Consider the following 27,844-nt stretch of genomic DNA (forward strand, 5'->3'; position numbering starts at 1 on the left):
CTTCCTGAGGAAGACGCTACGTCGGCTGCCGGGTCCTGAAGGAGACTCCGGACACAGACGGGGCACGGTCGCGGTCCCTTCCGGCTCCTTCCGCCGCCGCCCAACAGCCTCTCATCGGCCGCCGCCACCGCTCCATGCGGAAAATGCTCGCCATCGTTTCCCGCGTGCTGACGGGCGCCTCCCAGAAGCCGGTGAGGAGTTCGGAGAAGGGAGGGTTGGAGGAGCGGCCTGCGGGGCCGACGGGTCTGGGCTGTATGGGGAAGGAGAGGAGAGGCCCTCCTCGGCCCGCGCCTCGGTTCGAGCCCCCGGCCGGAGAGCCCATCCTGCGCTCGGGGCCAGGGGGAAGGTTGTTAGGGTTGCACACACCTTCCGAGTTTAAAGGGCCCGGGCTTCTCTTCTCTCCCCCCTCCCGCCGTCACCCCACCCCCGCCATTGATCCGGGCTGGAGCCCAGGGCTGGTCGGGAGTCCCCCAGCCGCCTTGGCCCCTGCGCCCTGTGAATGAACCGGGGCACCCAGACAGCTTCACTGGTTCTTGCAAGGTCACGCGCGGAAGTCAAAGGGATCGTGGGGACCCTCCTCACCTCCTCCCCGTGGCCGGTTTAAAACTAGGCAAGATCGGGGGTGTCGGGGAAAGATCCTGGGCGCGGCGTCAGAAGCCCCGGCAGCGCCCTCCTGTCTCAGCAGCCTTGTGACCGTGGGCAGCCCTCGTCCCCTCTCGCCATCGGCAGTGGGTGGTCGCCCTCCTCGCCAAGGCCCTGCCCCTGTCCCAGGGCCGCTTGGGAAGGTCGGGGTCCCGCCGGTGCCGCGTGTTGTTGTCGTCGCGATTACTCGTTCACTCCTTAGAACCAGGCAGAAAGTGCCCTTGGGCCCCATTCATCGCGAGCTTTCCGTCTGAGAGTGCCTTTCTGGCCCGTCATCGTGTTTTCTCGGTCTCATTCGTTCCGTCTGCTCTTCCTTTGGTTGCCCTTACTTGGCAGCAAATTCAAAAGGAAATAAAACTGAGAGCGGTGATCTTTTTTTATCTAGGATAAATAACATTGGAGAAAATGAAGTCTGATTTGTGCAGTTCTAAGGGGCTAGTTTGGGGCTGGACCTTTGCGACCTTTAGACCTCAGCAGGCAAGGACAGGCATGGGCTTGGGATTCTGTACCTTGTCATCCCCCCAGCATTGCGATGCCTGCTGTATGCACCACGCACTGGAAGACCACTATCGCAGACACTTTTTACCCCTTCAGGGACCCACTGGCTGTGGAGTCGGAGGCCCTGGGATGAAATCCTACCTCAGTGACCCTCGGGCTAGTCACTTAACCTCCTTAGGCTTCACATTTCTCATTTGTAAAGTGAGATTTGGACTAGATGGTTTTTGAGGTCTTTTCCAGCCCTAGATCTCTGAACCTGTGATGGTATTACTTAGAATAGCTATAAATATATTTACTCTTGGGGTGGGGGGGGGGGTAGGGAGGGCTATGTCTCCTCTTTAATTTAGGCTGGAATTGCATCAGTCATTCGCTGATCAGCAGGGGACCTTTGATCCTTCTGGGTTGAGGACCTAGGCTGGCTCTCCCCACTCCAAGGTAGCCTTTTGGTTTACAATATTGATACAGACACCCGGGAGGCTTAGTCTTTTTTTACAGTTCAAGACTCCTGAGCTGACCTAGTCAATCAGCAACCTCCCCAGGAACAAAGATTACAGGCATGGCAACTGTGACCCATCAACATTTACTCATGATCAGTATTTCTATTTTGAATAGCATCTCCCATCCTTCTTAGTGGGCAGCTAGGTGGTAGAGTGGATAGAGAACTGGGCCTGGAGTCAAGGAGACCTGAGTTCCCATCCGGCCTCAGATGTGTATGTTAACAGGATTTTACCGAGCCAGTCTCTAACCTGAGAATTACAAAACAGCAGGCAGAGACAAGGTGCTGGTAATCAGGTAGCCATTTAGTTAATTAGTTTTGTTATGAGATACTGACGTGCACTTCGGGAATTCTCCTGATCAGAATTCAGCCTTGCTGAAGTGAAGACAGATTACATACATAAATCACAAGAGGGAAGGGGGGGAGGTGGATTATAATTCTGAAGTCAAGTCTTTGGGGGTTGTGACCACCTCCCCTAAAGTACAGAATCAGTTCTATACAGGAACAGGTTCTACAATCTTTGATTGCTTCACTTCAGGTACAGAAGCAGAAGGATGCCGGTGATTGTGAGCCTTGTCAAGGTTTGATCAGTTCAAGCTGCATTGTGAGTCTGACTCACAAACTGGAAAAGGCAGCTCTTAAGAAAACTGAATTATTAGTATATTCATTATATATATCATATTGATTAATATAAAAATTATTAAATTCCTTTCTCAGACACTAGCTGTGTGACCTGGGGCAAGTCACTTAACCCTGTTTGCCTCAGTTTCCTCATCTGTAAAATGTGCATGAGGAAATGGCAAACCACTCCAGTGTGTCTGCCAAGAAAATTCCACATGGGGCTATGAAGAGTCAGACACAACTGAAAACAACCCAACAACAACAAATAATATAGCTTCAACATTCTGAGGTTTAGTGACCTGAAGACAGGTCAGAAATGATGCTTAAAAAAAAATCTTGCCCTTTTAGAACTTGCTTTCCAATGCCAAACCTTTAGAATGACAAGAAATGTCACAAAAAAAATACATCTTTTTTTTTTTTTAAAAGAAAGAAATTTTAGGTCCTGAGATGCTGAGATTTATATATAGTAGAGTGGTAGGAAAACCCCCAAATGGGGTCAGGAAGAGCTTGACCACAACTGAAGTGACTGGATGAAGACAAGAGTGGTGGGATGGTACTCTACCTTAAGTACCTAATCTGTGTTTCCTTAGATGTGTACCCATTGTATCCCTCAGTAAATTGTAATCTCCTTGGGAGCAGAGGCTTTCTTCTTTGGTGTTATACCATCAACCCTTGACACTGTGCCTTGCACCCTATAAAGTTTGGCTGAATTGAATTAAAATCTGAGGCTCTTTTTCATTGATACAAATTGTATCTTAGGAGTACTGACATACATAGTAATGTTTATATAGTAGATTTCTTTGTAAGTATGTTAACACTTTATAGGCTGTGTTGAGGTTTATGCCCACCCCAAAAACTGTTGAGGTTTCATGATGTGTTGTTGTGCAATTGTCTCAGAATTCAGTCAGACCACCTCTAATCCAAGTATAGGCATTTATTGAGATTAATGCCTCTCATGAAACAGACTAAGTTCCAGGAGGAACCAGCAACTTCAGAGAAAGCAAGATGAATTTTTATAGGGTAAAGATTCTGATTACACCATCAAAATTTACATAGAATATAGGAATAGGTAATAGAGGAGGGGTCCCAGGCTCAGTGGAACTTCCAAAGGCACTATTGTAGGGTGGGCCTCCTCTGCCGTTTGGCAGTCAAGCATTCTGGTCATGCTACCCTCCACTTGGCTACCTGTTATGGCCCTGTCTGGTCATGATAGATAGGGATTGTGGTCCTGTCTTGGGCTAGATGGATGATATGATTGTGATTGAATACAAGAACACACCTGCTAAAAATATGTGGGAATGACTCGGGGGCAGCAGCTCGGTAGAGGCAGTGGCTGGGTTCCCATCACTGGACACGCCTGCTGTTTCTGTGGGAACTAAGAGTTCAGGGACACACCTGTTCTAGTGAGCAGGGAGGCTTAAGTTAGGGCATTGATGGGGGCGGGGAGCTGAGTGGCTAGGTACAGTGGGCCTGTAATGAAGTTAGAATATTGGGGCTGGGGGCAACTCCATTAGGGCTCCATCAGCTGGAGAGAAGAACCTTTTTCATTTCAGTTGTCTGACTCCATGACCTTATTTGGAATTTTCTAGGCAAAGATACTAGAATGGTTTGCTATTTCTTTTTACAGATGAGGAAACTGAGGCAAGCAGGGTTAAGTGACTTGCCCAGGGTCACACAGCTTGTAAGTGTCTGGAGCCATATTTGAACTATGGAAGATGAGTCTTTCTGATTCCAGTTCTGGCACTCTTCACTGCCCCACCAAGATTGGCTTATTCCAAGAATTTGGAGAATAAACAAAGTATTTAGTTACATAGCTCATGACAAGGTACCAGAGAGGCAGCAGACATGCAGATTCATAAGTCATCAATCTAAATACTCCTACAAAATAAGTGACAGGATACTTTAAACCAAAAAAGAATTTCCAAATGTAGTCCTTTGGGTGGTGTTGGTTGCAAGTGTTTATTGTCCAGTGTGAAGATAATGAGAAGTGAAATCTTCCAATGTGCTTGCGTTTGGATAATTAGAAGCCTTGGCTTCACCTCATTTATTGATAAACCAGTTTACTTGTAATGTGGAAAATTGCCGTATGTTTGGTAATTGTAGAATTCCCACTGGATACCTTTTTTCTTAAGTATAGGTGATAAAAATGGATCGGGATATACATATGTACATGTTTACTTTCTTTGCCAAAAGAACTTTTTTTTAAACTGCCTTTTGAAATCTTGGTAGTAATTTATGGAGAGGCTTGGTTAAACTAGACAAACGTTCATGTTATCGGTGCTGAAGTAATGTGGCATTCCTGCTGCCCGTGCAGTTGGAGTCCAAGAAGCTGCAGTTCTTTTTATGGGTTTTATTCTGTTTCTCTACTTCTGAATGGGTCACTCTTAGGTGTCACATTCTACTTGTTTTCTTGCTCCAGATTGTGTTGCTCAGGGTGGGTTGTGGGGCAGCTAGGTAGAACTGGTAAAGTTACGCTACTTCTTTTCTTTATTTCTTCAAGGCCTTCATTAATGGAGAATATTTAAGTTTTCATTTATTTGGTAGCTCTGCCATGATGGCTGTTCACTGAACGCAAAGCATAAAGAGTTAATGATAGCAGTATGTGATATTGTCTATTAGCTTAGCAGTATGTGAAATTGTCTATTAGCTTTTATTGCTAATAATATTAACTCTTAAGGAACATATTAAAGCACTAGCAGAATGGCACCGTGGTACTGAGCAGTACTTTATTGTTAGGTTGATAAGATTTTTTGATCTTTCTTTTCACAGTGATAATTTTAAAGCTGATTTTGCTAGCTTTAATACTGGGAAGACTACTGTATACCCTTTGAAGGTTATATTGTTAATTTAAGAAACTCAGTACTATTCACTTCCTTGGAAAGATAAAATTTTGTAAAATATTATATGCACACACAAAATCCAAAATATGGTATACTTAAAAGTGATTACCATGGGTTACCTTAAAATATGATATACTTAACCAAAAGTGATTGCCAAGGGTTAGCCTAACTAGGCTTGAGTCCTTTTCATCTTTTTCAGTTTTGTTGATTTTTTTTTTTCATTTTGTGAAATAACTAATTTTTAAAATTTTTCCCAACTACTGCTACTTTAGGGAACTGCTAGTGAGGTAAGGTATTAATTTTTATTTAAAAAAAATTCTCTTTTGAAGGTGGGGGTAGAGGATAAGGGAGGGGTTCTTAGACGAATGGGGAGATTAAGGAATAGGAGGGTAAGAAGAGAGTATAAGGGAGGGAATCTATAAAAGGGGAAAGATTAGGAAGATTGTGGTTAGAAGTAAAATATGTGTGAGGAGGAATAGGGTAAAAAGAGGGTGAAAAGGCTAATAGATATGAGACCATTTTTCTTCCAAATTTCTGTTTTCCTCCTAATCTTGGCTATATTGGTTTTATTTCAACAAAACCTTTTAAATTTAATGTCCTAGAAATTAACCATTTTACATCTCACAACACTTTCTCTTATTTATTTATAAATTCTTTTCCTATCCATAAGAATATGAGTCATTCCCTAATTGATAAATGTTGAAAGGATATGAACAAGCAGTTTTTTGTTGAAATAACTATATGTAGCCATATGAAAAAATGTTCCAATCACTATTGATTAGAGAAACGAAAGTTAAAACAACTTTGAGATATTATCTTATACCTATCAGATTGGCTAAAATGATAGAAGGGGGAGAAAAACAAAAGATTTTCTCTGTGCATCAATTTCTACAGTTGCAAAATGAAGTGTTTGGATTAGATGGCCTCTGATTTCCTTCCAGTTCTAACCATGATCCTAAGGAACTCTTGTCCCAAGGTAGCCCATTCCATTTTGCATGGCTGTGATTTTGAGAAATTTTTTCTTTGTATTGCACTGAAATTTGCCTCCTTGAAGTTTCTACCTGTTTCTTTCCTCCGGGACCAAGCAGAACAATTCTCTTTTTTCTACCCACTCACTGTGCTCAATTTAGATCTTTCACTAAAACTGAATCACTTTTCTGGTTATAGAGCCTACAACAAATTGCTTGTATTTTTAGTAAATCTCTGCATTTATCTTTGAGTAGTTATGATCTCCTACAGGGTTCTTTACTAATCTCAACATTAAATTACACTCAGGTAAAATGGACTCATTTGCCCGACTGGTTCTAATTCATTATCACTAGTGCTAGATCTGTTTGTAATTTTTTTTTTTAATGCAATTTATTTATTTAACATATTTGGTTTTCAGCATTGATTTTCACAACAGTTTGAATTACAAATTTTCTCCCCATTTCTGCCCTCCCCCCCCCACTCCAAGCTGTTTGTAATTTTGATTTAATCTCTTTTATAGAAAAAAAATGTTATTTGCGTGAGGTCTAACTTATATTAATCCTTTATTTCTTTTTTTTAAAATTTATTTAACATATTTAGTTTTCAGCATTGATTTTCACAAGAGTTTGAATTACAAATTTTCTCCCCATTTCTACCCTCCCCCCCACTCCAAGATGGCGTATATTCTGGTTGCCCTGTTCCCCATTCAGCCCTCCCTTCTGTCACCCCACTCCCCTCCCATCCCCTTTTCCCTTCCTTTCTTGTAGGGCAAGATAAATTTCTACACCCTGTGTATCTTATTTTCTAATTGCATGCAAAAACTTTTTTTTGTTTGTTTTTGAACATCTGTTTTTAAAACTTTGAGTTCCAAATTCTCTCCCCTCTTCCTTCCCACCCACCCTCCCTAAGAAGTCAAGCAATTCAACATAGGCCACATGTGTATCATTATGTATAACCCTTCCACAATACTCATGTTGTGAAAGACTAACTATATTTTGCTCCTTCCCAACCCATCCCGCTTTATTGAATTTTCTCCCTTAACCCTGTCCCCTTTCCAAAGTGTTTGTTTTGATTACCTCTACCCCCATCTGCCCTCCCCTCCATCATCCCCCCCTTTTTTTAAATCTTCTTCCCTCTTCTCTCCTGTGGCGTAAGATACCCAATTGAGTATGTATGGTATTCCCTCCTCAGGCCAAATTTGATGAGAGCAAGATTCACTCATTGCCCCCTCCCTGCCCTCTCCCCTCCTCCCCCAGAACTGCTTCCTCTTGCCACCTTTATGCGAGATAATCCCCCCCCATTCTATCTCTCCCTATCTCCCTCTCTCAATATATTCCTCTCTCATCCCTTAATTTGATTTTATTTCTTTTAGATATCTTCCCTTCATCTTCAACTCACCCTGTGTCCGCTCTCTCTCTCCCTATATATATATACACACACACACACATACATACATACATACATGCACATTCATTTATATATATATATATATGTATATATATACATATATATGTATATATATATATATACACACATAAACATATATATGCATATTCCCTTCAGCTACCCTAATACTGAGATCTCATGAATCACACACATCATCTTTCCATGTAGGAATGTCAACAAAACAGTTCAACTTTAGTAAGTCCCTTGCAATTTCTTTTTCTTGTTCTTTTTCTTGATTACCTTTTCATGCTTCTCTTGATTCTTGTGTTTGAAAGTCAAATTTTCTATTCAGTTCTGGTCTTTTCACTGAGAAAGCTTGAAAGTCCTCTATTTTATTGAAAGTCCATATTTTGCCTTGGAGCATGATACTCAGTTTTGCTGGGTAGGTGATTCTAGGTTTTAATCCTAGCTCCATTGACCTCCGGAATATCATATTCCAAGCCCTTCGATCTCTTAATGTAGAAGCTGCCAGATCTTGGGTTATTCTGATTGGGTTTCCACAATACTCAAATTGTTTCTTTCTGGCTGCTTGCAGTATTTTCTCCTTGATCTGGGAACTCTGGAATTTGGCGACAATATTCCTAGGAGATTTCTTTTTGGGATCTATTTGAGGAGGCGATCTGTGGATTCTTTCAATTTCTATTTTGCCCTGTGGCTCTAGAATATCAGGAAAGTTCTCCTTGATAATTTCCTGAAAGATGATATCTAGGCTCTTTTTTTGATCATGGCTTTCAGGTAGTCCAATAATTTTTAAATTATCTCTCCTGGATCTATTTTCCAGGTCAGTGGTTTTTCCAATGAGATATTTCACATTGTCTTCCATTTTTTCATTCCTTTGGTTCTGTTTTATAATATCTTGATTTCTCATCAAGTCACTAGCTTCCACTTGCTCCAGTCTAATTTTTAAGGTAGTATTTTCTTCAGTGGTCTTTTGGACCTCCTTTTCCATTTGGCTAATTCAGTCTTTCAAGGCATTTCTTCTCCTCATTGGCTTTTTGGAGGTCTTTTGCCATTTGAGTTAGTCTATTTTTTAAGGTGTTGTTTTCTTCAGTGCATTTTTCAGTATTTTTGGGGGGTCCCCTTTAGCAAGTCATTGACTTGTTTTTCATGGTTTTCTCGCATCCTTCTCATTTCTCTTCCCAATTTTTCCTCTACTTCTCTAACTTGCTTTTCCAAATCTTTTTTGAGCTCTTCCATGGCCTAGGACCACTTCATGTTTTTCTTGGAGGCTTTTGGTGTAGGCTCTTGCACTTTGTTGACTTCTTTAGGCTGTGTGTTTTGGTCTTCTTTGTCACCAAAGAAAGAATCCAAAGTCTGAGACTGAATCTGGGTGTGTTTTCGCTGCCTGGCCATATTCCCAACCAACTAACTTTCCCCTTGAGTTTTTCAGCGGGGTATGACTGCTTGTAGACTAAAGAGTTCTATGTTTCACGTTTGGGGGGGATGCGCCAGCTCTGCCACACCAGCACTCCTCCTTCCCCAAGAACCCCCAACCCGGACTGGGCTTAGATCTTTAGCAGGCTGTGCACTGCTGCTCTGATCTGCCACTTAATTCCTCCCACCAGGTGGGCCTGGGGCCGGATTTAACAGCAGCTGTAGCTGCCCTACCTCCGTTGCCCTGGGGGCCCGAAGCTTTTCCCACTAACCTTCTCTGCTGTCTTTGGTGTTTGTGGGTTGAGAAGTCTCGTAACTGCTGCAGCTCACTGATTCAAGGCACTAGGGCCCGCTCTGCCCTGCTCATGTTCTGGTTGGTCCGAGCCGCTCACGCTGGGCTCTGCTCCGCGCCCAGCTCCCAGCTCCGTGTGGGATGGACCTCACTCAGAGACCATCCAGGCTGTCCTGGGCTGGAGCCCTGCTTCCCTGTGCTGTTTTGTGGGTTCTGCAGTTCTAGAATTGGTTCAGAGCCATTTTTTATAGGTTTTTGGAGGGACTCGGTAGGGAGCTCACGCTAGTCCCTGCTTTTCAGCCGCCACCTTGCTCCGCCCCCAGTTTTCCAATCCTTTATTTCTTTCTTTTTTTTTTTTTTTTTTTTTTGCTTTTTGGCAGGGCAATTGGGGTTAAGTGACTTGCCCAAGGTCACACAGCTAGTACTTGTGTCAAGTGTCTGAGGCCGGATTTGAACTCAAGTCCTCCTGATTCCAGGGCCGGTGCTCTACTGACTGCGCCACCTAGCTGCCCCTAATCCTTTATTTCTTAACTAGTCTAAAATGGGGAAAAGTTGAATAGCCATCATTAGGATTTTGAATTTTTGAAATGTTTAATTTTTAACAAATTCTGTAATTTGTCAGCCTGTCTTGTCAAGACTCAAGGGAAAAATGTTTGATGCCAATGTAAGTAGAAAACTAAGTGGTCAGATCACATTTGTTTTCAGTAATTTGCTGGTCAGAGATATATCTACACTGACTTGATTTGTAGCTTCTTACCTTAATTAAAGTGCTACCACACTCTTTGAACTTTATCAGAACTTATCTTGCACTTTTGAGATCCCTTACAAATCAACACAATAAGAAAACTTAAAGCTGATTTATAGTAAATGTAATCTTTGACTTTCTTGGCTTTTCCACATATTCATCATTTTCTAAGTTAGAATGGAAAATGAACTAATTTAGCAGGTTCTCTTCTGCTTGGATGGACTTTAAAACATTCTACGTAACTTGTTCTAAACATAATAGGCAAACTATAGTTGGCCAGTTTGTCTAGTTTTGAAGGTTTCAACAAACAGAAAATATTTAGCAGTGGAAGGAATGTAGAGAGCATCTGATCCAATCTAAACTCCATTCAGGAAATCTTGTATTCTTTAGCAGGATAAGTAAGGTACCCTCACTGTGTGGCATTGACATTGAGGTCATAGAGGTTTTCAGTGCTCTGAGGACCTAGACCTTTAAGATTCCTGAGGCCTGCCACAGAGACTTAAGATAAGATTTGTGTGATTGTTCCAGAAATTCAGTTCATAACATAAAAATGTTATTGGTTTGATAGATGATTTCCTAGTAACCAAAAATAGCCAATTATTGAGTTTTACTGCAAAAGCAGTGTTCTGTTATTTATTTCCCCTGAGTTGAACTGAAAGAAAGTTTGGTAGTTTTCAATATTTAAACTCATTTGTATTTACTAATAATTCTGTGGTGCTTTTAATGTACTAATAATGTGGTACTTTTCCTATAATAACCTTGTGAGATAGTTGGCACAAATATTATTTTTATCTCACCATGGTCACACAGCTAGAAAGTTGTCAGTCAACATTCTAACCCAGCTATCTTGATTCCAACATTCTTCCTAGTACATCACAGTGCCTTTTAAACTCTTGGGGTCCTCTAATTTCATTTTGTTTTCAGCTGTTGACTACATTAAAAAGATCATAACCAATATTAATGAGTAGTTAATGGCATGCCTTTGTGTCCATTGCACATTGTATCTGGAAGGTCAAGTTCATTACCTCTCTTCTGTTTCAAGTAACAAACAGGACCAACCCAATTAATATATTTTGTTAATGTGCATCTTGATCTCATCTACCCAATCTGCTATATAATTTTAGTGGCTTAAAATATCTTTTGGTCCAATTCCATAACATAGGAAAATGAATCTGAATATGATAGGGATTGATTGAATCATAACTTTATTGGAGCCATGATTCTGGAAACAGAGCTCCAGCCATTGATTATCTGCACTGTCGAGGCAGGCAGGGAAAGCGTGGATAAATAAAAGACCCGACTCCTCTCAGATTTGGCTGCTATTTTTTCAGCCTTTTTCCTAAAAATTAAATTTATTGCATTTGTTTGTTTTGAAGGCTGGAAGAGTGCTATTGGCAGCCCGAAACTTTGCAAATGATGCTTCATTTGATATTAAGGTAAGGAAGATGCTTTGCTGTATCTAAATATGAATTTTTGAGACATTTTTTCACTTCTCTATTAGTATAGTTATTTTATACCATTATTTGACTAGCATGTGTGCCAGCCCTCCCTCACTTAAATCCAATTCACTTGCATGTCATGGCATCACCTCCTTGATGTTATGGTCCTCTTCAAGAATGAAGAACAAACAACAGCATGTGCACCTTAAATGGTGGGTAAATGAACAAATGAATGAGTTAACATAATCTCTTAACCTCTTTTTTCTTGGGAGTTGATGGTTCATAAAAGTTTGCTCTTAGCTAAGATTGTAATTTATTCTCCCTATTTCTTGGTAGGACACATGATACCTCTCTGGCTAAATAGTAAAAATGAAGTCACAGTAATAAATTTTGGGGTTCGATTCGATGGAGAAAGTGAAGATGTTCTGTGAATGTTTCTTTGATAGTCAATGAAAAACTCCATTTTGTAAGGTGGAAGTTGTGTTTGGGAGGTCACCATTTTAACATGAGTGTTAGAAAAACAGGAGATGAGGTGTACTGTGAAACATTTTGAGAGGAGCTACTTGGCTATTTATCTTATGGAGGTAAATTTTAGAACCTGTCGGGAGCGTTTACACTGAATTAAATGAAATTTCCAGAAATGTGACGTTCATCGGCTTGAGGATGAGCCTCCCACCACAGCAGTGCTCACCAGAGAGGAAGGACTCAAGTACTATAAGACCATGCAGACCGTCCGCCGGATGGAATTGAAGGCAGACCAGCTCTATAAGCAGAAGATCATCCGTGGTTTCTGCCACTTGTATGATGGCCAGGTGAGTAGAAATTTAGTGAGAACGTAATTTGGATTTTGTTATCTGTGTTTGTGAATTTTAAGACCTGTTACAAGTAAGTGTTAAAAGGTCAGTGAGGTTCGTAAGTTCCTATGAAAGTGTTTTTTCAGTCAAAGTAAATGAATCAGATGATCATTAGTGATTTAGTGACATTAATCAAGGCCCTAATTAAAACTAACAAACTGATTGTTTTTAGTTATTTTTAATAACTAATAATATGATAAATAATAAATAAGTATATTTAATAACAGTTATTATTTAACCATTTTGAGACAAAGAACTGACAAAAACTTAGCTCAGCTTAAAAGTCATCCAGTAGACAATGCAGCTGAACCCAAAATCAAATAGTGGGAAACGTGTTAACCTAGTATAAAAAGGACTATCGTGAACATTGTAAAATATCTTTTTATTTAAGAAACATAATACAAATTAGAATTCAGTATGTTTAGCCATGGAGTGTGGTCCATTCTTGTCTGTGGTCTCTGTCTTTGTTCCCCTTACCTACACAACTGTCTAATTTCTACTAGGGTAGGGGCATTATGTGAATGTAGAACTGTCCTGAAATGTATCTGTGCCTTTCAAGTTCTGTATAAAGCTATGAGTGATCTGATGGAGTTATCAAGTAAAGTTCTTAGAATTGAGGCAGGAGTGAAGTAAAGGAGGTGTTTTTAAAAATCCTGTTTTATATGTGCTTAATTTTAAAAAAACTTTTGTCTTGAAGTGCTTGTCTCCTCAATTCTGTTCCGTAGGTTTGAGAATTTGTTACTTACAGACAATGTTGGTGCTCCCCATGTTTTAAGAGCTATATTGAGTTTGGTTACATAGTTTTAGTATCATGATCAGCTGTGCATTTTAGGGGGAGAGAGAGAGAGCTAGATATTTTAAAAATTGCTTAGTGACCTCCTCCTTTTTCTTTAACACAGGAAGCCTGTTGTGTGGGGCTTGAAGCTGGTATAAATCCTACAGACCATGTGATTACAGCCTATCGAGCACATGGCTTTACCTATACTCGTGGACTTCCGGTTCGAGAAATTCTGGCAGAGCTTACGGGTTTGTTTTTAATATGTTTATTTTTTGGAGGGGGGGGCAATTGGGGTTAGGTGACTTGCCCAAGGTCACACAGCTAGTGTGTCAAGTATCTGAGGTCAGATTTGAATTCAGGTCCTCCAGACTCCAGGGCTGGTGCTCTACTCCCTGCCCTTTAATATGTTTATAAAAAAGGTGAATTTTGAAATAATTATCATTAAGACCCAGGTTCTGTATTTTTTACCAGTGAAATAATTGGATACACATTATCTTATCTTGCCCTGCATTTTACTAAATCAAAGACTTTGACAGCATCCTAATTTTACTCCTAAAATGTGAACTATGGACACTACACCACCCATGCTCGAACTTTCTCCAAGTATGAAAACAGACCTTTCTCTGCTAGAAAGTAGTTACCAAAAGTTAGTCTGGTGCAGCTGTTCCATCTGTGAAATTTAAATTTCTATGTAATTTCTCTTTTAGTCTTGACATCTTTTATTTAATGTCATAATTTAAACTATTTTATTTACATAAGTGATTGTGTGCTATTTTTAACAGAAAATAATGTATGCTCTGGACTTAGCCACACTAACCCTCAAGTTTTAATAATAAGATTTCAATGATTTTCATCCTCCAGTGCCACATCTTGGCAAATATCTGAGGTTCTCGAAAGCTGTGCCTTGGTAAACCTGGCTGGCTGAGAAACCTCTGAGCCATGGCCTGGCAAATGTTCTGGCCAATGTGGCCTAGCCATCAGCCCTTAGACCATATATGAGCTATAAAAGGTTAGGATGCAGACAGTCTTGGTGTCATCGATTCAGAGCTGGAAAAAACCATGTCCAGCTACCTCATCTTCTAGATGTAGAATTGGAGAGGGGGAGAGAAAGAGAAAATGCTAGACCTTGTCTGTGGCAAACCACTCCACTGTCTTTGCCAAGAAAATCCCATGGACAGTATTAAAATGTTAAAAAGACATGGTGTTGGAAGATGAGCCCCTCAGGTCGGAAGACCCTGGCGTGCTTTGGGTCACAGGGTCATGAAGTCAGACACAACTGAACAACAACCAAAAATGTCTGCTTTGGTACAGTGCAAGAGAAGAAAAGTTTCTCACTGCTTAAAAGTCCAACTTAATGGTAATTCCCCTTAAGGGTTCCTAGATACCCCTGGAAATCCTACTGCTGTTCCACGTGTTACTTCTTTCCTTAATACCCTGACTCTAAGACAGGGTGGGAACAAAGAAAATAGGTGGTATTTGGAGTCATTGTAAAAGTCCTGGTGGTCTGGGCACCTTCTGAGGCAGAGGCCAAAGGGAGAGGATGGGAACTGGGAGAAGGCCCTACTCTCACCAGGGAACTGATGTTGAGTAGTTAGGTTTGGAGAGAAATAGGCAGGTGCAGGATGAATAATGAATTATCCTTAGATTTCTAAAGAATGGAGTCCTATAACGACACATTTATATGTTTCTCTTCTAGGACGAAGAGGGGGATGTGCCAAAGGAAAGGGAGGGTCCATGCACATGTACGCCAAGAACTTCTATGGTGGCAACGGCATTGTTGGAGCTCAGGTACTCTGGGTCACCGGGGTGTCTCGGATGGACCAAGGACAGAGTCCTAGGCCTTCTTCCTAGGCTTCATCTGGACATGAGGCTCTGCAAAAAGAAATTTGCCTTTGACATCTTCGTAGGAGAGCCTCAGGATCTTCTCGCAAGCTCTTGAGGCCCAGGGACTGTGTGTGGTTTATTCACATGTTGTCTTGTCCACATATAGAAATTCTGCTTTTTGATCTCCCTGACTCAAGCCATTCCTTACTTTGTTCTGTCTTTCTCAGCTCTCCCCTCAGTATTTTCTCTCCATGACCTCCAGCGGTGCCCTTTTACCTCTAGAATCAAATATAAACCGGCATTTAGAGCTCTTTAGAACCTGATCCCCCTCACCTTTCAGTCTCCTTACACTTGACTGACTGCGTTCCATGTGGCCTGTTTACTCTTCCATCCCTCATATCTCTGCCCTTACATTGGCTGGCTTCCATAGAGCTGGTGGCTCAATTGATAGAGCACTGGCCCTGGAGTCAAGAAGACCCAAGTTCAAATCCAGCCTGAGACGCAAGTCACTTGACCTCTTTTCACCTCAGTTTCCTTACCTGTGAAATGGGGATAATAACGGCACCTACCTCACAGGATTATTGTGAGAATCAAATAAGATAATGTGTGCAAAGTGCTTCAAACATTGCCTGGCACATAGTAGGTGCTTAATAAGTGCTTGTTCCCTCCCATATCTGAAGCGCATTGCCTCAACTCCACCTTCTGAGTCCTTGGTTTCTTTCAAACCCTACCTTCTCCGTGATCCCCTCAGGGCGCCTCAGCTGCCACGTTGCCCCTTCCAGCCCTGCCTTGTGTATGTTCTGTGCATATACTTAGGTGTCATGTTGTGTCCCCATTACCATGTAAGTTCCTTGAGAGCATAGATAATTTCACTTTTGTCTTTACGTCCCCACTGCTTAGGGAATTCTTGAACATAGTAAACGAACACTTAATTAATGCTCGCCAATTGATTGATTGATTTCTTGGATTTGGAGTCAGGACCTGGATTTGAATCTCATTTCTGCCACTTGTGACTTTGGACAAGTCACTTAAAACTCTCTGGGTCTCTGTTTCCTCATTTGCAGAATAAGGGGATTAGAATAGATGAATCTTATGATTCCTTGAGTGGCAAAGCCAAGTTCATTGGGCATGAAGTCAACTCTTGGTTTATATTTAGTTTATTATCTGCTTGGAGTTAATTACAGGTGTTCAGAAGCTACTCTCCATAGGCCCAAATCAGGCAGGGAGGTAGGGAAGAGAAAAAGAAGCAGCATTAAAATTCTGCCTTAATGAGTGATGAGCATATCTGCTTATATTTCCAGACATCTATAAATGATGTTTGGACTTATTATTTTGTACCCTCTTCTCATCAGTGGGTATAAATAATCAAGAGGTGACGGCTGATAATTTTTTGTTGTGCCTACTGAGTGTTTATTATAATTTCTGTTAACCTTCACAGCTGTAATATTTAAGAAAAATTAACATTGCATTTACTCGTGTTAAGTTTCCTCCCATTTTCTGAAAATTATTTTAATGGGGTCAGAAGGAAAATCTTGTGACATTGCTACTCCTACTCCAAACTTTGTGTACAAGGTACATGTCAGATACTAAGTCCTTCTCATGGTTTGGTGTGGCTCAGTTCTGTTCTTAATTTTAGGTACCTTTGGGAGCTGGCATCGCCCTAGCCTGTAAGTACAATGAAAAAGATGAGATCTGTTTGACTTTGTACGGAGATGGTGCTGCTAATCAGGTTAGTGTATAATTTCCTTAATGTTACAGTAATAGATTAGAGTTGAATTAATTAATTCAGGTTTTTAAGGAAATTGTGTTTCCATTTATTACTGGTAGTCAGACAAAATCTGACGTGTTTGGTTTTTATTTTAATATTACTGGTTTGTCTGCTTTATTGTGTTTTTTTTTTTATGATTAGGAAACTTTATCAGGGATTAGACTAAGGTCACAACCTTTACAACATCCCTTAGAGGAAATTTTGAGACCCTGGCTGCTTGACACAACTTCTCCTAGGCCAACATTATCCTAGGAATCAGTAGTAGAACTTGGAATAAAACTTGAGCTTGAGGAACAGCTAAATTCTGTGATGGGCTCTCTGCTACCTTATACAGTGAAAGTACAGACAGTTCTTGCTTTATGTAAATCCACATTAGGCATAACCCGCTCCCTGCCTCAATACCCTGTTCCAAGTCTCAGGAGGGCAGTGGTGGCAGCACCAGTGTGGAGTCTCTGCTCCAGGCACTTTGGGGGGTGGGGGTGAAAGGAGAGGAGAGGGTGCCTGGACCCACGAGCAGGGAGGGGAAGGTCTGTTCAACTTACATTAAGTGAGAACTGACTATGTAGGTGATGCTGATTTGTTTGGTGAGTTGCTTTGTTGCAGAGCAGTATAGTTTCTGTTTTGTTTTGAAAGCTTGATTTAAAACAGCTGGGTTTTAGAAAGAAGGATTTTTATCCTGTGTTAGAGGAGCAACTTTTAGGAATGTTAGAGGCAGTGTGGCATGGTACAGTGGTTAGTGTTAGAGCTGGAGTCAGAAGCCTTGGATTCAGTTCCAGCTACAGATGTTTTTACCGGCTGAGTGATCCAGCATATCACTTAACTTCGGTTTCTTCATCTATAAAAGGATGATAAAACCGTCCTTTCGTGGTTGTGAGCATAAACTGAGATGGTGTAAATTGCAAAATAGTAATATTGAGTGATGATATAAATGGGAGTTATGGGAAAATGTCAGTAATAATGTAATGAACATACTTTGAACCTGTGCAAATTTTTTTAGGGTCAGATATTTGAAGCTTACAATATGGCAGCTCTGTGGAAGTTGCCTTGTATTTTCATTTGTGAGAATAATCGATATGGAATGGGAACTTCTGTAGAGAGAGCAGCGGCCAGCACTGACTATTACAAAAGAGGAGACTTCATTCCAGGAATAAGGGTGAGAACGTTAATTACATAGAGATCTAGTTCCAACACTACATTCTTGAATAAACATAATTTTTGTTATCTTGACACATTAGCCAAGAAATGTTAAACTATACTGGATTTGAGACTTTAATTTTGCCGTTTTATTGAATGTTTATAACAGGTAGATGGTATGGATGTTCTTTGTGTCCGTGAGGCAACAAAATTTGCAGCTGCCTACTGTAGATCAGGAAAGGTAAGGCCATTGGATTCTTCTCCTTCTGTCTCATAGGCAAGCCCAAGATTCCACATTGTATTTGCCAGTCTTAGCACTAGAAAGTAACCCTATTAGTCAATCAGCAAATTAAGACAGGCATTTATTTAAACACTTAATGTGTGCCAGTCACCATGCTAGGCATTGGGGTGTCATTATGGAGAATAAGATAACCTTACCAACGTTGCCCTTTTTTATTCAAGTTCCTGCCTCTCACCACTTTACCGGTCCATTAAAGTCATGGTAGGACAGTTGAGCATTTAAGATAACTGTGTTTGAAATAGGCTCCTCAGATAGATGTGGGTTTGGTCCAGGTTGGGGGTGGGGGGAAACCTACAAATTACATGGGTTCAGTAGCTCTGCACTTGTCAAAATAAAGAGCACATGATTTTGGCATCAGATCTTGTTGCCTCGGTCCTAAAAAATTATTAGGAAGAAATTGGGGGAAGGATGATTGGTTGATGGAAGGAGGATTTTGTACACCTTTCTAAGTTTGGCAGTGGGCCCAACCCATGCCAGGAGATAGAGAGCATGAATATTGACCTCTGAAATTCCCTAAGTGCTTTCCACCTCAGTATTTTCCAGCTGAGTGGCTTTCCTCTGAAGTTTTACTTTTTTTTTTTTTTTGATAAGAGGTTAGGATAGTCAACTTTGGGAAAGTAGTTGCTTAAAAGCAGCAATCAGAATGAGGGAAGAGAGTGAGGAGGTTAAAAGTGAGGAGCAGTTCCAATAGAGCAGAGAAGATATTTCAGTAATAATAGATTACACTAATATGAAGTGCTTTAGAGTTAAAAGTACTTTACACACATTATCTCATCTGAGTCTCATAACACCACTGTGATGTGGGTATTACAACTATTTCTACAAAGAAAGGTGAGTTTCAGTCCTCCAGAATAGATACACTGCGCTGCTCTGTTGGTATTATTACTATGTTATCTCCAGCATTGGGAAAATCCATTCTAGTGGGCCAGCTATTGTTGCCATCAGTCTGATATGGAATGAGGAGAAAGGGCAGTTTTTGGTGAATGGCTGAAGTTTTTTCCACGAATTGAGGTGAAGTTCTCAGCATAGAGGGTGAAGAGAAGGGAGAAGTAAAGATTTGAAATAGTTGCTATGAAGATTAGAATAGAAAATCAAATAGGGAGGAGTAGAACCATTGTCTTGCTACTGTAAGGTCAACCCTTTTGTGATCTTCTTTAGCTCTGCATGCAAATAAGAATGGAGGAGGTGAATGGTAGAACTAATCCGGAGTTGTGGTTTGGCAAGGTATGACCAACTGTAGGACAAGCTAGCAAGAAACTAGAGAATAGAGGATACTGTAGAATAAATCACACTCTAGAGTAGGGAAGAGAATGTAGCCAGTGCAGGGGTGCTGGCCTGGGAAAGAACTGGAGAAAACAGGACACAGGACCAAGAACAGCATTAGGGATTGGAATACAGAGGGAATGATAAAAGGTTATGATCAGATAAAGAAATTCTGGAGCTCATGAACATGGAAGTGAAGCACTCGGTGATGGGACCACGGATATATGATCATCTCTGGAACGTGGGGGCGGGGTATCAGGGTAGGAATTTGGGTAGAGAAACTAAACCAAACACTAAACTCATTGAGGGAAGAAGGCTGTCTGGGAGATGTGGATAGATAACATCCCATGCTAGGTAGGTGCTAGAGGAGCTTCTGTCCTGGAGGCCACGGAGAAATAGGTAGTTGGATATTGTGCACGGCTTAGAGCTGCAGAAGCCAGGAAACTCAGTAGGCAAGTACTTGGATATTGTCCCTGGCAAGGCCCAGGGAGAAGGCCCAAAAGTTAAAACATGTCAGAGCTGGGAAAGGCCACGAGCCAAAATTTGCTGCTATGCAGCTTCGCCTCTAAGTGTGACTAACGTTATACCTTCCTAAAACACATGTCAGACATGTTTTATGTAGAGTGCACATAAAGAATGCTGATGTTTTAATACAGTAGAACTCAGTGACTCTGAGGATGCTTTCAGAATCGCTGATCAGCTTCTGTGATAATCGGGAGGACAGTTTTAGAGGAGTGAAAGCAGGCTTTATCTAAGCTCTTACTCACATGAGTGACTTTCATAGTAATGTATCATGTAACACCTAACTTCTCCCCTTGTTCAAAACAAGAGTTTCTTAAAATGAAAGTTTTTAAAAAGGCGATGGAAATTAAGTTTTAGAATTTGGAGCAGTTCCCCTGAGAATAATCATTCAAACATTTTGTAGAAAGTATGGGTAAAAATTCATTTCAGTTCAATTCATCAAACATTTATTAAGCACCTGTTATGTTCCAGGCACTATGCTAGGCACTGGGAAAACAAAGGCAGAAATGAAACAGTACCTGTCCTCAAGAAGCTTACTACTGGGGGGAACCAGTATGTTCACAGATAAGTAAATACAAAATATATACAAAGTAATTTTGGGAGGAGGGCAATGTCAGGAGAGGCCTCTTGTAGGAGGCAGCATTTAAATTGAGTCTTAAAAGGTGGGGGCGGGGCATCCCAGGTCTGGGGCACAGTCTATAAGAGAAGGGCAGAGGCACAGAGATGAAAGATAAGATGTTATGGATGAGAAAGAGCAAATATGCTAATTTGGCTAGAATGAGAAAACATGAGTTGGACTGATGTTCAGTCAGTATGGACAGATATCTTGGGAGAGTAGTGTCAGTTGAAGGGTGAGGCAGTATTGCTAGGGGTTGAGACATGAATAGGATGTGAAAAACTGGAGACAGACTCTAGTCAGCTTTTCTGAGGAGTTTATCTATAAAAGGTGAGAGGTATAGAACAGTCATTTTGAGGGATGGTAGAGTTGAGCAGGTTGTTTCTGTTCTGGCCAGAAACTCTGAGGGTCTTCCCCTCCCAGATTGATTTTTTTCTCTTTTTTTCCTTTTTTTCTTTTTCATTTTCTTTCTTTCTTTCTTTTCTTTTTTTTTTTTTTTTTTTTTTTGACAGGCAAACGAGGCCATTTCTTGCCTCATTTCTTATCTAGCCTTGAATCACTGAATGGCAATACCCATTCAGGCAAACTGAGACCTGGGAAAGACCTTAGCTTTAAAAGCCCAAGGTCTCCCACTGCATCTGGGGCCATCTCCAGTTGTCCTGATCTATGTTTTGCCGCTGTACTCAGATGACTCTGGAGGAGAGAGTGAGGCTGATGACCTTTGCATATCTCTGCCTCACTTAAATCCAGTTCACTTGCAAGTCAAGACATGACTTTCCTGATGTCTTTGATCCTCTTCAAGAACAAAACCAACAGTCTGAGCCAGGCCTGGTCAGCCAGGTTGTATGCCTTTAGCCTTTGGTATTCAGCAGCATGCAATAGAAGTAAAGGAGGATGATGGTAGTCCAGGATTGGGGTTAGCAAGGGAATGAAGAAGACTAGAGGAATATGTAAGTTAACTTTAGGGTCAAGATTTTGAAAGGAAAAAAGAACAGAGCAAGGATGATGGTTGGAAAAAGCAGGATGGAATGACTAGAGGTTGAAGTGAGGACAGAGAATAGGTTTAGGTCAAAGGTGAAAATGTATGGACTGGGGATTATTGCTGGAGGAATTTTAGAGTTCTGAATTGTGGAAGCAGATGCTTAGGTGATGAATTCAAAGAATATTGGCTATCTTGTGTTTATCTGGGGTGGCATGACATTTGAAAAGATGATGAACTAGAGACTAACATAAGGAGGAAAAATTGACCAAATTTGACCAAAATAATACCAAGATTTTGTGACGTTTGACCTGTGTCAAGAATTTAGCTCTGCAAGGGCATACCTCATTCAAGAGGAACAAGCTAAGTAAAGGGGGAAGGGCAGCCAAAACAGAATCATTGTCATTGGAGTCTGCAGAGCCCTGGGATGGGAGGAGGTTGAGCCCTCTCACCCTGCTGAAAGCAGAGCAGCTAATAGTTGTTTGACTTTACTCGATAATTTTATTCTGCAAAAGGCTGGAGGTAGAACTGTGAGGAGGTGTTATTCTAGACCTGATTCTGACCAGCGATGAGAAATTAGGTGAAGGTGTAGGTAACATAGATAAACCAGATTTGCAGTTGACACAGTGCTCAGTGGGATTGGTACTAAACTGGATGACAGAATAAGGATCCAAAATCTCAGCAGTCTAGAACGTTGAGCTGAATCTGGTAAGAGGAAATTTTATAGATAGATATTTCTTTTGCATTTGGGTTCAGTCAGCTTCAGGAGGTAGTATGACTACCAAATTGGCTGAAGAAATGCTGTTTACCCCAAAACATCAGAGGGTTTTATTGGCCTAAAAGCTCAATAAGCGTCAGCACTCTGATAAACTCAACCCCCCAAAAGTGGTCTAAAGCTACATTGAGAGGAGACATAGGATCCTAGAGTAGGGAGGATAGTTTCACTAGCCCCTGGCCTGGTCAGATCAGATCTGCAGCACTGTTCAATTCTGGGCCCCACATTTAAGCAAGGATGGAACATCCAAATCAGGATAAGCCGGCTAGTGAAAGACCTCTGACAGATACTGACATGAAAGTCAGTGGAAAGTACTAAGTAAGAGTGGAAAGAATTCTGAACTTGGGGTTTCAGAATCAAAGTTCAAATCCTGACTCTGCCAATTATCTGTATATGTCACTTGACCTTCTAGTTTCCTCTTCTGTAAAATGAGGGGTTGGACTAAATGACATTCCAGCTCTAGGCTGTGATCCTATATTTAGCCTCTAGAGGGAGATCGAAAGACTGTAGTTTCATATATTTTAAGACACTCCAGGGGACAAAATTTGGACCATTGGGTGGAAGTTGCAAAGAGGCAAATTTAGTCTTGAGCTAAGGAAAAACTTCCTAACAATTATCTTTATCCTGAAGTGGAAGAGATTGCTTGAACTGGCGGTAGAGAGATCTCCAGACAAAGTCTGGATGACTCCCTGTTAGGGGTAGGTGGTAGAGGTGGCTGTAGAAAGCCTCTGATGTCCTTTTCAGGTTACATACCCTCATTACAGATGAGGGAACTGAAGCCAGAAGACGTCCTCCTCAGCTCTCATGTTTCTGTGACATTCTTGAATACGTAGCTATGTACATACACAGGCCTGCTTATGGCAAATGTGAAAGAGAACAGGAGGATTTAGGGTCGTGTATATTGAGCTTAAAGAGCCCTCAGGCCAGCAGTGTAACCTCTCCTTTTATAGGTGAGGACACCAAGGCCCAGGGAGGTTAATACGTGACTTGCTCAAGGTCAATGTTTGTTGACATGGCTGATGAGATATCTCTCTCCGCATTTGAACCAATAGATATTTGCAAGATTTCTAATTCTCTTATTTTAATCATGGTTTCTTTATCTTGCAGGGCCCCATGTTGATGGAACTACAGACATATCGTTATCATGGACACAGCATGAGCGACCCTGGTGTCAGGTATAATAAGAGGGACTCTTTAAGCATGATCTCTACATTTAAAATAGAAATTTGAGAAGTGTTTCTTAGGGTTTATATTCCTATTTAAGGTTTATGTCATCATTACATTGAAAAATGAAAATTCATACAATTGGGTTTTCTAATCTTCAGGGCCAGATAATCACTTGGGTCTTTTTTTCCCCGTTGAATTGGTCAGATAAGTTATATCTCAGGTATGTGACATTAGCAAATGCAGTAATTGAAGCTGAGAGTATAAATTAGACTATTAAACTAATTTAGTTGCAATAAGAAATCAGTGTGTATATATAAAATAATAAAAAACAATTCCCTCGTGGAGTTCTTAACTTTAAGCAAAGTCTGAGAAAGAAAATGATCTTTAGGAGGACTTTTATGTGTCTTTTTTTTAATTGAACCTCTGGTTTCATTCTTACCTAAATTTCCTCTGCCAGTGTAGATTGGCACCTGCTGTGCAACTTACAGACTAGAACACTGAAAGGTAACTGTGTGATGTGCCCAAGGTCACACAGGTAGAACTTGAACCCAGGTCTTGCTGACTTTGACTTCCTGTCTAATGTTATTTGCTCTGCAACAGTTGCCTCTCAAGGGTATCTGCTTGTGTAGTCTCTCAAGTGAGCAATCATTATTACTGGATCATATTCAGAATTGAGTAAACTAAACTTGAGCAAAAACTAATTGACCAAAGCTTTTCTGTTTATAAAATGCAATCTACTGTGTAAGGTTGCGATGAGATTAAGAGTTCAAAATTAAATGTATTTAAAACTATTTTCCAAACAAAACACATTTAAATACTTAAATATTAATAAAAACATTTAAATAATGTTAGTTCTTGGTCATTGTAGTGTATAGAAAGCCAGGGTTTAGAGCTGGAAGGGACCTTAAAGGTCATCTAGTTCAGATTCCTCATATTACAGATGAGGAAACAAGCTAGAAGAAGGTGTCACTTACCGTGCACTGCATACATGTTCTCCTCACTCCTATACCTCCTTTTAGACCAACTTTCTAAACTCGTGATTGTTGCTGGGAATAGTTTTTGCTGCTTTCAGGAGAAGAAGAAAAAATGCATTTTTCCCTGTTTGGGGGTACTATGTGCCCTCAGGAGCACAGAAATAAACACCTGTTTCTCCACTGTTGAGAGATACATGTACTAATGGGCCATTTCAGTGAGTTGATTATTCATAGGGAATGGGCACGGACTTCTATAGCTCCTCCTATACCCATAAATTCAGAACCACAGCCCTCAGGAACATTGGAGCACATGGAGATGACTGGGAAAAACCAAGATAATTATCAGAATGCATGTGGTGGTAGTAGTAATTTTTATCCTTTCCTCAATTATATTAAGACTAGTGCTTCTCAAATGTAAGGTTCTCTTTCCTTGAGTTGTTGATTTTTCTGACAAATCAAAATGTAGTCAACAATTTGAATTATAATTGCCTCTTTTTATAGAAGGTAGCAACATTTCTGAGAATTTTTTTTTTTGCCTTAATATATTGATGAAATGTTTAATGTGAATTGTATTTTCCAAACCTATCACCTCCTACCCTGGAAGATGGTATTTTTTTTTCCTTATAAAGATAAATCTTTGTTTTACATCACAGTTACCGTACTCGGGAAGAAATTCAGGAAGTAAGGAGTAAGAGTGACCCTATCATGCTTCTCAAGGATAGAATGGTGAACAACAACCTTGCCAGTGTTGAAGAATTAAAGGTAGGATCATGTTACAGTGCTCTGTTGTTCCTGTTTGAGTGAGTTTGCATTGTTCCTGGGGGTGAACACTTAAGAGGGGGGAAAAGAGTCCTGGAAAAGGACTTCATCAGGCCTAAAAGGAATCAGGAAGGAATCAACCGATTTCCTTTTTTTTTGAACTGTGAAACCCCTCAGTTAAGCTGCTACTACTAAGAAAACCTTGATGATGAAGCAAATGTTCAGCATCTTAGATTCCTACATAAAATCACAAGAATATTTTAGTTGACCGAGGCTATAAACAGTGTGCCATTGAACTGGCTTAATACAGTCTGCTTCCAAAGTCTCTTTAGGAAAGTGAACAAGTGACCATTTTCAAATTTTTAAATCTAACTGAAAAATCTTGCTGCATCTAGTTGTTTGAGCTTATTAGCTTTTTTTTTTTTAATTTGTAGAAATACCAGATAAAAGTACCATTCACCATCACCAACTCATAGGTTCCCAAAGAGAGTGATACCACCCCTGGGAGGCACTGAAGCGTTTCGGGGATAGTAGTAGCCTCAGGTGCAATTGGGGGGCTTTGAATAAAAAATAAGCGTCGATGGATGCATAAGGAAAGAAGAGAAGAAAATTTTGAAAAACCGTTCATACATCTGTTGTGTAACAGAGTTAAAGTAGTGATTACATTATTTTCCAAAATAAACACACAAATGCAAGTTATAGCCAATCAATGCTGAAGTCTACCAACAGGTCTTAACAAGCAACTGTTGGCAAGCAAGCCTATCATGCATTGTCGGAAAGTTCAGCATGCATGGGCATGAATGTGTGTGTAAATGACTTGTTTACAGTACAATACCGCACCATTACATGACACAATATTGCATCATCAGAATTTCAGTGCAAGAAAAAACCCACAGATGTACAATCAATTACTAAATTTAAGATGCGTCATTTTTTTTTTAAACCATTAAATTTCCAGGGGGGTGCTGAGTATTTTTTTTTTTTTTTGGTGAAAGGTGGGGCGCAATAGGCCCAATAAGTTTGGGAACATCTGCTTTACATAATCAACAAGCAAACCAATGACACTGTGTACATAGTAAATGTTCAATAAATATTGGTTTAATTGAGGGTTCAAATCCTCTTGATTTTTAAAAGGAAATTGATGTTGAAGTAAGGAAAGAGATTGAGGATGCTGCCCAGTTTGCTACGGCTGATCCAGAGCCACCGTTGGAAGAATTAGGCTATCACATCTACTGCAGAGAGCCGCCTTTTGAAGTTCGAGGCGCCAATCAGTGGATCAAATACAGATCTGTCAGCTAAAAGGAAGCATGTGTCGAATTTTATATAGGGCTTTTAATAGAACTTTATCTTGTCATCTCTAAGAAACTAATTGTTACATTTAAGGAAGGGATGAAACCTCGAAAAACAAACATTTTGTCTTGTCATTGGAAGATACTAATATATACGTTAAATTCAAGGTTAAATAGTTACATCCGTGCTATATTTGTACATTATGGTAATTGTTTTATTAAAGGAACAGAACCAATGGTTTGTGTGTTTATTCTACAGTTTATGCTGCTTTTTTTAAAGATGGAGATTAGCAAAAGTAGGGAGAAAATAACTTAGCTGAAAAAAAATGTATTTGATCACAAACACAAAACCCTTAAGTAGGCCTTTTTGTTGACTAGAGGGAAACCCTAACTTACATGGCTCCCCCAAAAAGCTGATAAAACACCCAAAGGGAGAAAAAAAATGCTTCTTTGTTTTTTAGCCTAGTGAAGTGATATTACTGAATGGCAAGCACTGTCAGGTGGTAGTTACTACATAATTTAGAATATTACAATTGTAGTGTTACAACGAAAAATTTTGTCAAATGTCACCGTGACTAATTGTATTAGAATGATTGTATCTGCTTTTATTTTTAGGAAAGATGAAGCGTTGAATTACCATTCCCAACCAAATCATACTTTTAAAAATATAACAAGTGAAAAAAAATCAAATAATTTACTTTTCTTTATAAACACAAAGCTGTTTTTCTCTTGAAAATTACATATTTACATTACAATTTCAGGTTTTTAAGTACAATAAATATTCCTTTGCTAACTGTTAATTATATGTTAATGAGCTTGTCTTTGTAAAGCTGCAGTACTAACAATTAGTGGTTATTTTATTACAATAATACATTCATTTCTTTCACTCTCCCAGAAAGTGATGTAAAACATAAATGTATATATTTCAATTAGTAAATTTAAATTGTTCTTTAAAAAATCAGGATGCACCAGCATGCCTAAACAAGGATTCCTTTAGCTGGATATGACACAATTTTATATATATGTTGTGTCTACATATTTATTTCAGTTTTCATAAATGTATCATTAGATATATTCGAAGTGACATCGATTTTTGGAAAATAACCTGTTTAGAATTAAATTCCTAAATTGTTAATTGAGCAATAAACAATTAAACAATATTGCATAAAAATAGCAGAATTTGTATACATATTTACAAGAAGTATAACAGAGAAAGATGTGGAATGTTTAACTCACTCATTTCCACAGCTATTTATTATTCTGGGTTTTTTGGTTTGTTTTTTTTTTACTGTGATTAAACCTGATGTTTGATTTGTGAGGGTTCGCAAGCCTGTTGTCTGTGCTTTGAGACTGTGTTCCAGATTCTGCAGAGAAGACCACCACTATGAAGATTTAAAAAAAAAATGTTCCCATTAAAAAGTTATTTTGAAGCAAATGTATGGTTCTGTACGTCATTCTTAGCTTTTAACAGCTCCTTAG

The 27,844-nt window shown here is 40.1% G+C and overlaps 2 protein-coding genes across 2 annotated transcripts in view; one reads left to right on the forward strand and one right to left on the reverse strand.

Annotated features, from left to right (window-relative positions):
• On the forward strand, positions 1-27,800 carry PDHA1 (pyruvate dehydrogenase E1 subunit alpha 1). Its single transcript, XM_036743336.1, has 11 exons — positions 1-191; positions 11,300-11,359; positions 12,001-12,174; positions 13,116-13,242; positions 14,691-14,782; positions 16,455-16,547; positions 17,584-17,739; positions 17,890-17,961; positions 23,284-23,351; positions 24,971-25,079; positions 26,211-27,800. Exons 1-11 carry the CDS (start codon positions 135-137, stop codon positions 26,373-26,375), a joined length of 1,173 nt encoding a protein of 390 aa, XP_036599231.1. The 5' UTR covers positions 1-134; the 3' UTR covers positions 26,376-27,800.
• Positions 27,643-27,844, reverse strand: part of MAP3K15 (mitogen-activated protein kinase kinase kinase 15) — a 113,715-nt gene continuing 113,513 nt past the window's right edge. Inside the window, 1 exon segment of the mRNA XM_036744203.1 lies at positions 27,643-27,747. Coding sequence (XP_036600098.1) covers positions 27,660-27,747 — 88 coding nt within the window. The 3' untranslated portion in view covers positions 27,643-27,659.

This window comes from Trichosurus vulpecula, chromosome 2 (assembly GCF_011100635.1).
Source record: "Trichosurus vulpecula isolate mTriVul1 chromosome 2, mTriVul1.pri, whole genome shotgun sequence".
Taxonomy (NCBI): Eukaryota; Metazoa; Chordata; class Mammalia; order Diprotodontia; family Phalangeridae; genus Trichosurus; species Trichosurus vulpecula.